This window comes from Lontra canadensis, unplaced genomic scaffold (genome assembly GCF_010015895.1).
Source record: "Lontra canadensis isolate GAN:19392208 unplaced genomic scaffold, GSC_riverotter_1.0 scaffold4, whole genome shotgun sequence".
Lineage (NCBI taxonomy): Eukaryota > Metazoa > Chordata > Mammalia > Carnivora > Mustelidae > Lontra > Lontra canadensis.
The window spans coordinates 13,889,012-13,904,086 of record NW_022630998.1 but is presented as its reverse complement, the minus strand read 5'-3'; the positions used below and the strand labels follow the sequence as shown (position 1 = coordinate 13,904,086).

At 35.5% G+C, this 15,075-nt stretch overlaps 1 protein-coding gene across 1 annotated transcript in view; it reads right to left on the bottom strand.

The window, feature by feature from the left end:
• Positions 1–15,075, bottom strand: part of SLCO6A1 (solute carrier organic anion transporter family member 6A1) — a 93,539-nt gene that overhangs the window by 48,376 nt on the left and 30,088 nt on the right. The window contains exons 5-6 of the mRNA XM_032845772.1: positions 11,364–11,485; positions 10,451–10,560 (exon numbers count right to left, since the gene is read on the bottom strand). Coding sequence (XP_032701663.1) covers positions 10,451–10,560; positions 11,364–11,485 — 232 coding nt within the window. The remainder of the gene's footprint in view (positions 1–10,450; positions 10,561–11,363; positions 11,486–15,075) is intronic.

Sequence of the window (15,075 nt, the reverse complement as noted above, 5' to 3'; positions counted from 1 at the left end):
ATGACTTCTGAGGTTGGATCATAAAATGACAATAGGACTTCTGCTGTATATGCTCACTCTCTCAGGACTCTGGCTTTGGGACTCTTTCACCATGTTGTGAGAAAGTCAAGGCCAGATGGAGAGGCCATGTGTGGGTGTTCCAGCAAACAGCCAGTATCGATAGCTCACCGTTAAGTAAACAAGCCATCAGAAGATTTTATCCCCCAGACTTCACTTTAATTGACAAGTAGAGCTGAGTGGAGTAAGCCCTGACAAAGCTGCAGATGAATGAGCAAAATCATGTTCTATTATTTAAGCCACTAAGTTTTGGGGTGGTTTGTCATGTAGCAATAGATAAGTAGTACACCCCACATAATCACAAACACTTGGTATTATCAGCAGGCTTTTAAAATTTTACCACGCTGATGGATATAAAGTCATACCACAATGCTTTTGTATGGTACTTTCCTAAATTCAAATCCAACTGAGCATTTCTTCATGTAATTCATAGCTATTTAGACTTGGTTATTGTGTGTGAACAGCTTATTCATATTTTTATTAGGCTTCCTGAAGTTTTTGTATAGATCTTCCAGGAATTCCTTATTTATTCTAAATACTAATCTCTTGTTAGACTGAGAGATGTTACTCATCTTTTTTTTTTTTTTTAAGATTTTACTTATTTATTTAACAGACAGAAATCACAAGTAGGCAGAGAGGCAGGCAGAGAGAGGGGGCGGTAAGCAGACTCCCTCCTGAGCAGAGAGTCCGATGCGGGGCTCGATCCCAGGACCCTGAGATCATGACCTGAGCCGAAGGCAGAGGCTGAACCCACTGAGCCACCCAGGCGCCCGTTACCCATCTTTTAACGTTGTCTGCAGTTTCCTTCATAGAACAGAAATCTTTGTCATAACTTTAATCCACTAATTTTTACTTTGTATTTTACACTATTGCAACCTTGCTTAACCTTTCCTACCTCTATGTCACAAGATACTTCTTTCATGGTTTAGCATTAACTGTGCTGTTCTTTTTTTTTTTTTTTCCTAGTCTCATTTTATTAACCTCTAAATCACCTTTGCGTATCATACGAGGTAGTGGTCCGACTTCATTTCACCATACAGAGAATCAAATTTATCATCACATTTACTGAACTATATCGTTGTAGTGCCTCCCTTATCAGATAGCAAGTTTTTATATATATTAATCTGTTGCTGAGTTCTGTCTTCTGTTTCACTGGTCTATACCATGATTTTATAGGAAACGGCAATCTGTATTAGGTATAACAGGTAGAATAAGGAACAGAAAACCTCGCTTTTATCTTGGCTCTGCAACTGATTTTTGGAACAACAATTAGCAAATCACATCTCTCTATATCCCATTTTTAGGGAGTATTATATAATAGTAGATGCAGGAATGGTGTTAGAGTCAGGTACATGAGATATTTTTATATTGTTAATCTCGGTTCAGCTACCTGTATATGTGTGTGTGTGTGTGTGAGTGTATCCAAAGATATATATGCCTTTGGAAAAATTACTCATCCTCTTTAAATTATTGCTTCATGATCTATAAACTAGAAATAATAATATATATATCTCCAGGTGATCATGAAAATGGAATATATGTAATAATTTAATTTCTGGCAGCTAGAAGTTACCCAGGAAAGAATACACATCATTTTCATAATTTATAAAATAAGAGGATCACACTAGACTATGAGATTTGTTGTTTACAAACTATAGTGTGCTTTGAATCATTGGGATGGTGTAAAACACAGATTACCAGGTCCTACTTTCAGAGTTTCTGATTCAGTAGGTTTGGAGCACAGCCCAAGAATTTGCAGTTTTAGCAGATTCCTAGGCAATGATGATGATGGTGGTGGCCTGGGAGCCACACTAAGAACCACTGCACTAGATAATTTTTGTGTTTGAACTTTTTAGAATTAAAATGAACAGACTCCTAGGTTAATCCAGTTGATGAGACTTACTATAATGTTACACAGTAAAGTGACAAAGCCAAAAACACTGAGTAGCTGAATAATTCAGCACTCCTAAAGAAACAGATTATTCAGAAGCAAATGGCAGTTTATCTGGTCTGCTCTCTAGTGGGCATTCCATTGTTTTGTCTTAATTGCTACAAAGACCCAGATATTCAGCTTCTTTCCGTCAGCTGATTGTGCTTATATCTACTTCTATTACAGCTACTCACTGTATTGTCTCTCCATTTGCTTCTCTATCTCAATGGCCTTTGCACATTCATTTTTTCTATGTCAGTTTATTAGAGCTGTGTCGTGTAAGTTTCCTGGCCTTTCTCCTACGTATACTCTCCCAAGAAATAGAACGTTAACTAGTCGGTTTATAGCAGGTCTCCCTATTGGATATTTTTCTCAAGCTATTTAATAGGTTTTCTAGAAATCTAAGGATTGCTATCTTAGGTTTAAGTACTGATCCCAGACCTAGTTTTAAACTAGGACATTTGAACTACATCATATAGAGCATGGCAACTCTGCACAAGGAAACACTTCTGGGCCCTTTATTCAGAAAGGGCTATGGGCACTTAGAAAGACACTGTGAGCATAGCAAACACTCAGACTACAACAGACCCTTCCGAAAAACTATCTAGGCTTTCCTCTTTTTAAAAAAATCTATTTTGGGTGGGCGGGGGGGGGGGGCACCTGGGTAGCTCAGTGTTAGGTTAAGCCTCTATCTTTGGCTCAGGTCATGATCTCAGGGTCCTGGGATCAAGCCCCACATCAGGCTCTCTACTCAGTAGGGAGCCTGCTTCCCCATCTCTCTCTCTCTCTGTCTGCCTCTCTGCCTACTTATGATCTCTGTCTTTCAAATAAATAAATAAAATCTTTTTTAAAAAATCTATTTTTTTCGTACATATAAATATGGGAGGCAAAGAAAAAGGCCAGACATAAAATCAGTATTCAAGGGATTTTATGTAATAAAATCAGGCTTAATGTACTGAAAAAGAAAAGAAGAAATCAAATCTGCATAGTAGCAGATAATTCCTGCAATAGCCATTTCTTATAGCACTGTGGGTCTCAGCCCTACTCCATCATGGTTTTATCTAAAACCATGGTCTTTACCACACCAGAGGAGGTTCATGCTGGTCTGGGATGCATGCTTTCAAATGGTAACCAGCCAAAATAGTACTCCTGCATGTACTTACTCAGTAAGAGTAGGAAACAAGGACAGGATCAGCAAAATATAATGTAAATGGTATAGTAGACAAAGACAAGTAGACTGAGATACAGGAAAGGGTTCAAGTAGCAGTGGGAAACAAATGTTAACGAGGAAACTGAGGCAGAGGAATGCTGCAGGAAGGAAAGAGCTCCTAAAGACCCAACCAAGGTTCATTGAAGATGTGGTATGCAGTGTCCCAATCAATTACGGAACTTCTTCTTTCAGGTGATAGAAGCATTAATCTATTTCCTACCCTAATCAAAGTAGCATGACAGGAGACAATGATCTTGCCAGTAAAAGGCCTTCATGTCAACAAAAGGAAGGAAAACATAAGTTGAAGAGGATACCAATAAACTTCTTTGAATTACTCAAGTGTTTTACTTGATCAACTAACTTCTCCCTTTCTCTCATCTTGGTTCCTCATGAAGAACATCTACAATTAGCCATAGAAAATCAATGATGGTTATCTTTATTAAATCTGTCAATAAGAGTAAAATAACTCACCTAGAAAAGGCTGGTTTTTCAAGTTTAAAAATGTTTCAGCCCTCTATCCTGAAATCTCACTTACTCTGCTTCTACAAACAACAATTTATTTCATCAAACCTAGTAGATGAATCAGAGACTGAAAATAGTACATGATGTTCTGATAGAAATACAAGTAATAACTATATTTTTAAAACTCTTACTTGTGTCAAATGTATATTGATTCTAGTTTCTATGATAGAAGTTTACCTGTTTTCCAAGGAAATTCAATATTTTGACTATCAATAGCATAATATCTAAATAATTGGACACTAGTTGCCTTTGATGTATTCTGTCAACCATTTCTAGTCACAAAACTAATGAATAACACTTTAAATTCAATTCATCCTTTATAGTTCAAAAAGTTCTTTCATATCATAATATTCATTAACAATTCTTCATTCACTGGAGTTCTAGTATATAAATGTCTTCTCTGTTAATAAGGTATAAGACTTAAGGCATGAGATAAAGAAGATAAAGTGTTGATCTCTATGCTCTATACATTTAAAAAGTTTTCTCCTATAAAATCTTATTCTTTACCTGCTTCTAGCCAGTCTTAATTTCATTTTTTCTTTTCCCTGATTTATTTCCCTAATTACTAAGCTTTCTATTTTTATTCTTTTGAAATATATTTTTAATCCATTATATTCTGAGAGCTATGGGTAGTTATTGCTCTTTTTTTTTGGCATTCTATAACAAGATATTTTTGAAACATTTTCAAAATTCCACATTAACATTTCACTAATTCACATGCTTAATCTATTTATTTTTTATTATGTTATGTCAGTCACCATACAGTAGTACTCCTATATGTGTACAGGGGTTTCTGATGTAGTGTTTTTGATGTACTGTTCCATAATTCATAGTTTGCATATAATACCCAGTGCTCTATGCAATATGTGCTCTCCTTAATGCCTATCACCAGGCTCACCCATCCCCCCACCCTCTTCCCCTCTAAAACCCTCAGTTTCTTTCTTGGAGTACACAGTCTCTTGTGGTTCCTCTCCCCCTCTGATTCCCCCCTTCATTTTTCCCTCCCTTCTTCTAATGTCCTCCATGATATTCCTTATGTTCCACAAATAAGTGAAACCATATGATAATTGACTTTCTCTGCTTGACTTATTTCACTTAGCATAATCTCCTCCAGTCCCACCCATGCTGATGCAAAAGCTGGGTATTCATCTTTCCTGATGGCTGAGTAACATCCCATTGTATATATGGACCATATCTTCTTTATCCATTCATCTATTGAAGGGCATCTTGGCTCTTTCCACAGTTTGGCTATTGTAGCCATTGCTGCTATGAACATTGGGATGCATATGACCCTTCTTTTCACTACATCTGTATCTTTCAGGTAAATACCCAATAGTACCATTGCCAGGTCATAGGGTAGCCCTATTTTTTTTTAATTTTTGAGGAACCTCCATACTGTTTCCCAAAGTGGCTGCACCAACTTGCATTCCCACAACAGCATAAGAGGGTTCACCTTCTATTCTTAAGCTTAGACCCACTGACTTTTTATTTATAACTTTTCACCTCACGGATATTATAATTTTTTTTACTTGTTTATTTTTTTCTTCAAATTTTTATTTAAATTCTAGTTAATTAACATAAAGTACAACATTGTTTCAGGAGTAGAATTCAGTGATTCATCACTTACATACAACACCCAGTGCTCATCATAACAACTGCCCTCCTTAACACCCATCACCCATTTAACTCATCCCCTTCCCACTTCCCTCCATCAATCTTGTTTGTTCTCTATCATTAAGAGTCTCTAACGATTTGTTTCCATCTCTCTCTCTCTCTCTCCTTTTTACCCTTCCCATATGTTCATCTATTTTGTTTCTTAAATTCCACCTCATATGGCATAGTCTTTCTCTGACTGACTTATTTCACATAGCATAATACACTGTAGCTCAATCCACATGATTGCAAATGGCAATATATCATTCTTTTGATGGCTGAGTAATATTCCTGTGTGTGTGTGTGTGTGTGTGTGTGTGTGTGTGTGTACACCACATTTTCTTTACCATTCATCAGCTGATGGACATTTTGTCTCTCTCAATATTTTGGTTATTGATGATAATGCTGGTATAAACATCAAAGTGCATATGCCTGTTTGAATCTGTATTTTTTTTTAATCCTTTGGGTAATACCTATAATGCAATTGCTGGGTTATAGAATAGTCCTTTTCTTAACTTTTTTTTTTAAGATTTTTTATTTATTTGAGAGAGAGAGAGAGAGACAGAGCAAGCAGAAGGAGAGAGAGACAACAGACTTCCCACTAAGCAGAGAGCCCGATGCGGAGCTCAATCCCAGGACTCTGAAATCATGACCTGAGCTGAAATCAAAAGTCGGACACTTAACTGACTGGGCCATCCAGACACCCCTATCTTTAACTTTTTGAGGAACCTCCATACTGTTTTCCAGAGCAGCTGCACCAGTTTGCATTCCCACCAAGAGTGCAAGAGGGGTCTCCTTTCTCTACACCTCACCAACATCTTTTAGTTCCTGTGTCATTAGTTTCAGCCATTCTGACAGGTGTGAGGCAGTATCTCGTCATGGTTTTGACTTGCATTTCCCAGTGATGAGTGATATTGATCATATTTTCATGAGTCTGTTAGCCATCTGTATGTCTTCTTTAGAAAAAATATCTATTCATGTCTTCTGCCCATTTCTTAACTGTATTATTTGGGTTTTGGGTGTTGAGTTTGGTAAGTTCTTCATAGATTTTGGATACTAACCCTTTATCAGATATGTCATTTGCAAATATCTTCTCCCATTCCACAGGCTACATCTTAGTTTTGTTGATTGTTTCCTTTGCTGTGCAGAAGATTTTTATCTTTACAAACTACCAATAATTTATTTCTGTTTTTGTTTCCTTTGCCTTCAGTGATGTGTCCAGTAAGAAGTTGCTACCATTGATGTCAAAGAAGTTGCTGCTTGTGTTCTCCTCTAGGATTCTGATGAATTCCTGTCTCATATTTAGGTCATTCATCCATTTTTTAATTTACTTTTGTGTGTAATGTACAAAGTGATCCAATTTCATTCTTCTGCTTATTGCTGTCAGTTTTTCCTATACCATTTGTTCAAGAGACTGTCTTTTTTCCATTGGATATTCTTTCCGGCTTTGTTGAAGATTAGCTGATCTTATAGTTGTGGATCCATTTTGGGGTTTTCTGTTCTGTTCTATTGATCCATGTCTGGGTTTGTGCCAGTACCATACTGTCTTGATAACTACAGCTTTGTAATATAGTTTGAAGTCCAGAATCGTGATGCCTCCAGCTTTGCTTTTGTTTTTCAAGATTGCTTTGGTTTTTCTGTGGCTTTGTGGTTCCATACACATTTTAGGATTGTTTGTTCTAGTGCTGTGAAAAATGTTGGTGGTATTTTGATAGGAGTTGTGTTAAATATGTAGATTGCTTTGGGTAATATAGATATTTTAATAATATTTGTTCTTCCAATTCATGAGCATGGAAGACCTTTCTATTTTTTTGTGTCATCTTCAATTTCTTTTATAAATGTTCTATAGTTTTCAGAGTACAGATCTTTTACCTCCTCTTTGGTTAAGTTTATTCCTATCTTATGGTTTTTGGTGCAATTGTAAATGGGATCAATTACTTGATTTCTCTTTCTTCTGCTTCATTATTGGTGTATAGAAATGCAACAAATTTCTGTACATTGATTTTGTATCCTGCAACTCTGCTGAATTCATGTATTAGTTCTAGCAATTTTTTGGTGGAATCTTTTGGATTTTCTACATAAAGTGTCCTGTCCTCTGCAAATAATGAAAGCTTACTTCTTGTCAACTTAGATTCTTTTTATTTCTTTTTGTTGTCTGGTTGCCAAAGGCTAAAGACTTCTAATACTATGTTAAATAGAAATGGTGAGAATAGACATCTCTGTCTTGTTCCTAAATTTAGAAGAAAAGCTCTCAGTTTTTCCCCAATGATATTAGTTGTGGGTCTTTCATACATGGCCTTTATAATGTTGAGGCGTGTTCCATATACACCCATTTTGTTGAGGGTTTTTTATCAAAAATGGATACTGTATTTTGTCAAACGCTTTTCTGCACCTATTGAGAGGACCATATCATTCTTATCTCTTTTTATTAATGTAATATATCATGTTGATTGTTTTGCAAATATTGAACCACCCTACACCCCAGGAATAAATCCCACTCGATCATGGTGAATAATTCTTTTAATGTTGGATTTGATTTGCTAATATATTATTGAGGATTTGCAATGGATATTATAACTTTATAAATATATTAAATATTTTGTCTCTCTTCAGGCTTTTTAGCTTTTATTTATGTCTATTTTATCTATTTTAAAATTAAAATTATCTTTACTGACATTTGAATAAAACTTTTTTCTTTCCTTAATTGATGAATTTTCTAAAATATATAAGTAAGGACCAACAAGAAATATGGTAATAGTAGAGAGAATACATTCTAAAACTAGATAGTTCTCTGGCTCCTTTAAATAAAAATTTATGACAAGAAACCTCTTTTTTTAGAAAAAAAAAAAACCTACACCTACAACATCAGGAGATTTTTACCCACTGCTCAACTCCTTACATGAATTCTTACATTCCTTATGTGAATTCTTTAATGACCTGCATTGCTTAACTAACTCACAAGTAACCACCAACCTAATAGAAATCACTGGCTGACTCACTTAGGATCAGAGAAGAAATGCCCTACTCAAATTTCACCAAAATGTAAAATAAAATAAAATAAAATAGAATAATTTCACCAACATAGCTACATTTTGCTAAGAAATAGTTTTGGCAGGTGCTAAACCATGAAACAAAGCAAACAGTGGGAACTTTTCTAATCTAGTAGGCTCCCTAAAGTATGGCCCATTTTCCCCTCTGTTTTCTTACCTATAGGCAAGAGTCTAGATACATAAGCTTTCTGTTGGATCTTAATATTACATGTCTATATGTAGATTTTAGAACATTTGCTTCCCCATATTTTAGGTTTTAATTTATTTTCTTTCTTTTTAAGGCTCAAGAATCTCAAATCATATTCCTATGTGAAAGGTCTACCTTTTTTCTTCTTCTACAAACCATTGTCAATAGCCCTGAATTTACAAATTCCAAGTAATTCTTTAGTTGGTTCTTGTAATTGGGTCTCATGTACTACAGTTGAATAAAAAATAACCATTTATAATACCGAGAGAAAACTTCCTGTTAACAACACCCAAATCATACTGCCTTTTCAATTCTTATCCCACTCTAACCCATTTTTTACGTAAAACCATGTTTTAAAGTTCTTAGAACATTATTCCCTTATTTATATTAGTGACTTCCTATTGCATTAAAAACAAAATCTGCCGGGACGCCTGGGTGGCTCAGTTGGTTAAGCAGCTGCCTTCGGCTCAGGTCATGATCCCAGCGTCCTGGGATCGAGTCCCACATCGGGCTCCTTGCTCGGCAGGGAGCCTGCTTCTCCCTCTGCCTCTGCCTGCCATTCTGTCTGCCTGTGCTCGCTCTCTCTCTCTCTCTCATAAATAAATAAAAAACATCTTTAAAAAAAAAAAAAATCTGAAGTTCTCGTTATGTCCCACAAGGACCTTCAAGAGCTAGCCTCTGCTTGTCTCTCCAACCTCGTATATCCTTTCACTCTGCCCACCAAGCAACCATGGTCTAAACATACAAGTATTCTCTAAACAGAATGTAGCCAAAACTCTGCTGCCTCAAACACAAGTTTCCACATGTGCTTCTTATGCCTGGAATTTTCTTAATGACCATTCTTTGCATGAATAATTCCTTCTTTTGCTTTAGGGTTTTCCATTTAAAAGCTCCTGTTTGGTGAAGCCTACTTTGACCCAATTCCATTTTACATGGAATTTCCTCTACATAATTGTTAATCACTTGCTTTTAATCTGTATTTTTTTTAAGATCTAAGACCCACACAAGAACATGGCTCCATAGAGCCATGGGTGTTAGATTTATATCTTCAATGCTGTTCTGCCCACAACATAAAGGATAAAGTTATGAAAAGGAGAAGAGGAAGCAAATTGAATATAGGATCACTATTTAGAAGCTGGGATTTTTTCAGGGTGAAGGGGGCTCAGTCAGTTGAGCATCGGACTCTCAGTTTCAGCTTAGATCATAATCGCAGGGTCGTGAGATCGAGCTCCATGGCTCACTCCACGCTGAGCATTGAGTTTGAGATTCTTTCCCTCTCCGCCCCCTTCTGCTCCTCCTCTGCTTGCACTCACATATTCCCTCTCTCTTTCTTTCTCACATAAATAAAATCTAAAAAATTTTAAAAAGAAGTTGGGTTTTTCAATCTATGTCTATATCGCAGGTCTTGTTTCTCACCTAGAGAAGCAAAGATTTCTTCTCCATTGGATACTGAGATATTTTCCATAAAATATGATGTCTGCAATATTTACTAACTTCTAGAGTTCTCTGCTAAGTCATTTAAACATACTAAAACATACCTGTAAGTCATCTCATTAAATGTCTTATGTATTTCTTCAGGGAAAGAACAAAACAAATTAACACAAAAGTAAAATTAAAAGAAAGAGAAGGAAAATACTAGTACCATCCTCTGACACTAGCCATGTTCCTGGAAACGCCACTTATGTAAGGTGGGTCCTATTTTCCATTATCTATAAAATGAAAAAGTTAATTAAGACTTCAAAAGTCCTACTCAGATTTTAGTTGAACACTTTGTGGTTATTTTCTTATATCTTCTACAGGTCAGCTTATTTGCCTTATGTGCATAAAATATTTTACTTTACCCAAATAGTAGCAAATAAATCCTTGATACTAGTTTCAAATTCCTTATCTTTAATCTGTCCACCGAATTGATGAGGCTGCTTACGCTTCTCAGCTTTTATCTTTGCTGTACCTATATGATAACACGTAAAAGAATCTTATGACATGTTTGAATAATTTAAAAAGTTAAATATATGCACACATCTTAATAAACCCAGTTTTTCTTGAAATGATAAGTGAGCTATGGGTGAACAAGCTAAGATCAATCTAATTAAGTAAAAAGCACATTCTCCTAAAACAGTGTTGTCATGAAGAATATTCTATAGTAATGAAAATTTTCTATATCTGTACTGTCCAATACTGTAGCCATGGGCTATCTGAAGCTATTATTAATACTAGAAATGTGGCTCCTATGAATGAGTACATGGGTTTCTAATTTTAATTTGAAATTTAAGTAGCCACATGTGGCAAGTGACTTTAGCATTTGACAGCACAGCCCTAAAATGTAAAAGAGTAATCTTTGACATTGCTAAAAATATTTTGTACTACTGTTAGGAAAGTATATGATTTCTCTAATGTTACATGTTAGCTTTCAGTGTTTTCAAAAAAAAGTTAATACTTATTTTATCTTCAATAATTCTTTCATGTATTAAATAATACTAGATAAATAGATTAAAACATGTTTCTTTTTAAAGAAAAATTATGAACTCTAGTATAAAAAATGACAAGAAGCAAAAATACATACTAAAGTCTAGCACATAAATAAAATAATATTTGGCCAAATCCAGCTTCATTTGCTCAAATAACACTAGCATATGTCACCATATCTCCATAACAAAAAGAAATATAGTTCAGCCATATTCTGACATTGGAGATGGGGGTGGGGACAAGGAATCTATTGTCTTTTAATTAAATGAATTATAGTTTTATAGTCACCTCGTACACTGTGTGGAAAGCATGACAATGGTATTAATGTAGACCATGCAATAAGTGAAACCATACCAAAATAAATCCACCAATGCTGCAGCCAGCTTTGAATGTCATAACTGTCTTCAACACTTTAACAGAGAAAAAATAAAAAATTTTAACATCGTGTATTTCATTACAACAATGTCATAATCAAACAGAGAGAGAGAGATGGGGCATTTTCTGTTAATTTGTCCCTATTGTTTTGTTTTGCTGATTGTGAGTCCTCCAATTATGTAGTTTTCTTTTATCCTGCAGGAGTCTAAATTTTTCCCTTTTCTTTCTTTTCCCATGTCCACCCAGGTGGCAAAAATAATTCTTTATTCTTTTAACTTTTTTTCTTCAGCTGAAACCATGAGTTTGGAAGACTATCCCTTTAAATATCACCTATCCTTTAAACTCCTGCCCCTTTAAATCATGCACACCCTTTAGGACAGCCCTGGCCCTTTAAGGTACATAACTAACACTTTTTCTGATATCTGGCCCTTTAAATCACCAATACTTGGAAATCTCTTTCATACAGTTCCTTCTCTGACTCAACTCAGATTGAATGTTAATTACCCTTCTAGTGATCATACCTAATCGCCCAAAGGACCCTTTTATAGGCTTTATCTTCTGCAGTTTTTCTTGGTCTGCCTTTATAGACTTTGCAGTGAGCAGGGTGGGATGGGAATATGAAGGATCCTGTGCTGGATTTGTTGATTTTCTCTTTTTACTGATTGTACATTTTGCAGGTTCAACATTCTTTGTCTTCAGTTATGCTAAGGCCACAATCTTGGAAAAATTTTCATAGTTGTGAAATTATTTTGTATCACTTAGGGAGAAGATTGTCACTAGGGCTATGTGTTTCCTCACTGATTATAATACTTAGAAATTTTCTCTTTTTCTCTTTTTGTTTTTGAATCCAGCTATGTATTATAAGTATGTGCATTATGCTACATATGATTATTACATATGTGCAAACAATTGATAACCAAGAAGACTGAGGAAATTAATTAAAAGTGTAAGCAAAGAACAAAGGAAAAAGAAAAGTATAAGCAAAGAATTGAATACAGTGCCCTCCATATCAATAGATTTTCCTCCTACTAGAAATAATTAAGAAACATAATAATATAAAGATTCCATGCACAATGCTAACAAAAACACTTTAAATTACTAGGAATAAGCTTAGTGGAATATTTTCAATAAAGAGAATCCCTTTCTATAGAAATAAAAGAACTAAAATCTAATCCAGTTGAAATAAAAAGAGGTATTAATGAGATGCAATAAAAAATGGAGGCACTAATTATTAGGATAAATGAAGCAAAAGAGAGAATTAGTGATATAGAAGACAAAATGATGGAGAATAAATGCTGAGAAAAAGAGATACACAACTACTGGGTCATGAGGGGAGAATCTGAGAGATAAATGATACTATAAAAATAAACAATACTAGAGGGGCGCCTGGGTGGCTCAGTGGGTTAAAGCCTCTGCTTTCGGCTCAGGTCATGATCCCAGAGTCCTGGGATCGAGCCCCACATCAGGCTCTCTGCTCAGCAGGAAGCCTGCTTCACCCCCTCTCTGCCTGCCTCTCTGCCTACTTGTGATCTCTGTCTGACTTGTGATCTATGTCACAAAAATATTCAACACAAATATTCAAGTTCAGGAGGCACAGAGAACCCCCTCAAAACCAATAAATATAGGTAAATATCTCAACATATAACAGTGAAGCTTGCAAATCTTGGAGACAAAGAAAAAGTCCTGAAAGCAGGTAAGGACAAGAGGTCCTTAACATATACAAGCAGAAACATTAGATTGGCAGAACACCCATCCAAAGAGACCTGGAAGGACAGAAAGGACTGGCATGATACATTCAAGGTGCTAAATGAGAAAAATATGCAGCCAAGAATACTTTATTCAGCCAGGCTGCCAATCAAAATAGAAGGAAGGTAAAAAGCTTCAGGACAAACACAAACTAAAAGAATTTGTGATCACTGAACCAGCCTTGCAAGAAATATTAAGGGGGATCTTTTAACCAAAGAGAGAGTCCAAAAGTAACATGAACCAGAAAGGAACAGAGACAATATACAGAAACAGTGACTGTACAAGTAATACAATGGCACTAAATTTATATCTTTCAATAGATACTCTGATATACATTACTCTAAATGTAAATGGGGGAAAAGCCCCAATTAAAACACACAGGGTATCAGATTAGATAAAAAGCAAGACCCACAGATATGCTGCTTGCAAGAGATTCATTTTAGACACAAAGACACCTCCAAATTGAAAGTGAGGGAGTGCAAAACCATTTATCATGCTAATGGACATCAAAAGAAAGCTGGGGTGTAATCCTTATATCAGACAAATTAGATTTTAAACCCAAGACTGTAATAAAGAGATGAGGAAGGACACTAGATCATAAGTAAAGGGTCTATCCACCAAGTAGATCTAACAATTGCAAATATTTATGCCCCTAACATGGGAGTAGCCAATTATAAAAATGAATTATCAACAAAATTAAAGATACATATTGATGATAATACAATAATAGTAAGGTACTATAACACTCCATCTACTGCAACGGACAAATCATCTAAGTAGAAAATCAACAAGGAAAAAGGGCTTTGAATGACACATTGGACCAAATGGACTTCACAGATATTTTCAGAGCATTCCATCCTAAAGCAACAGAATATACATTCTTCTGGAGTGCACATGGAATATTCTCCAGAATAGATCACATACTAGGTTACAAATCAGATCTCAACCAGTACCAAAAGTCTGTGATCATTCCCTGCATATTTTCAGACCATGATGCTTTGAAATTTCAGCTCAATCACAACAGGAAATTTGGAAAGAAGTCAAATAAAAGGAGGTTAAAGAGCATCTGACTAAAGAATGATGGGGTCAACCAGGAAATTAAAGAAGAATTTAAAAGAATTCATAGAAACAAATGAAAATGAAAATCCAACTATTCAAATCCTTTGGAATGCAGCAAAGGTGGTCCTAAGAGTGTATAGCAATACAAGCTTTTCTCAAAAAAAAATAAAAGGGCTCAAATACACAACCTAACTTTATACCTAAAGGAGCTGGAGAAAGAATAACAAATAAGACTAAATCCAGCAGGAGAAGAGAATTAATAAAGATTAGAACAGATATTAGTGAAATAGAAACCAAAAAAAAAAAAAAATAGTAGAACAGATCAATGAAATTAGGAGTTGGTTCTTTGAAAGAATTGATAAGATTGATAAACCCCTGGCCAGACTTATCAATAAGAAAAGAGAAAGGACACAAATAAATAAAATAATGAATGAAAGAGATCACAACCAACACTGAAGAAATATAAGAAATATAAACAATTATAAGAACATATTGTGGAGCAACTATATAGCAACAAAGTAGGCAATCTTGAAGAAATGGAGACATTACTAGAAACATATAAACTACCAAAACTGAAACAGGAATAAATAGAAAAAATGAACAGACCAATAACCAGCAAGGAAAATGAAGCAGTAATCAAAAATCTCCCAACAGGGATGCCTGGCTGGCTCAGTCATTTAAGCATCTACCTTTGGCTCAGGTCATGATCTCAGGGTCCTGGGATTGAGTCCTGAATTGGGCTCCCTGCTCAGCAGGGAGCCTGGTTCTCCCTCTGCCTGCAGCTCCCCCAGTTCGTGCTTTCACTCTCTCTCTCTTTGGC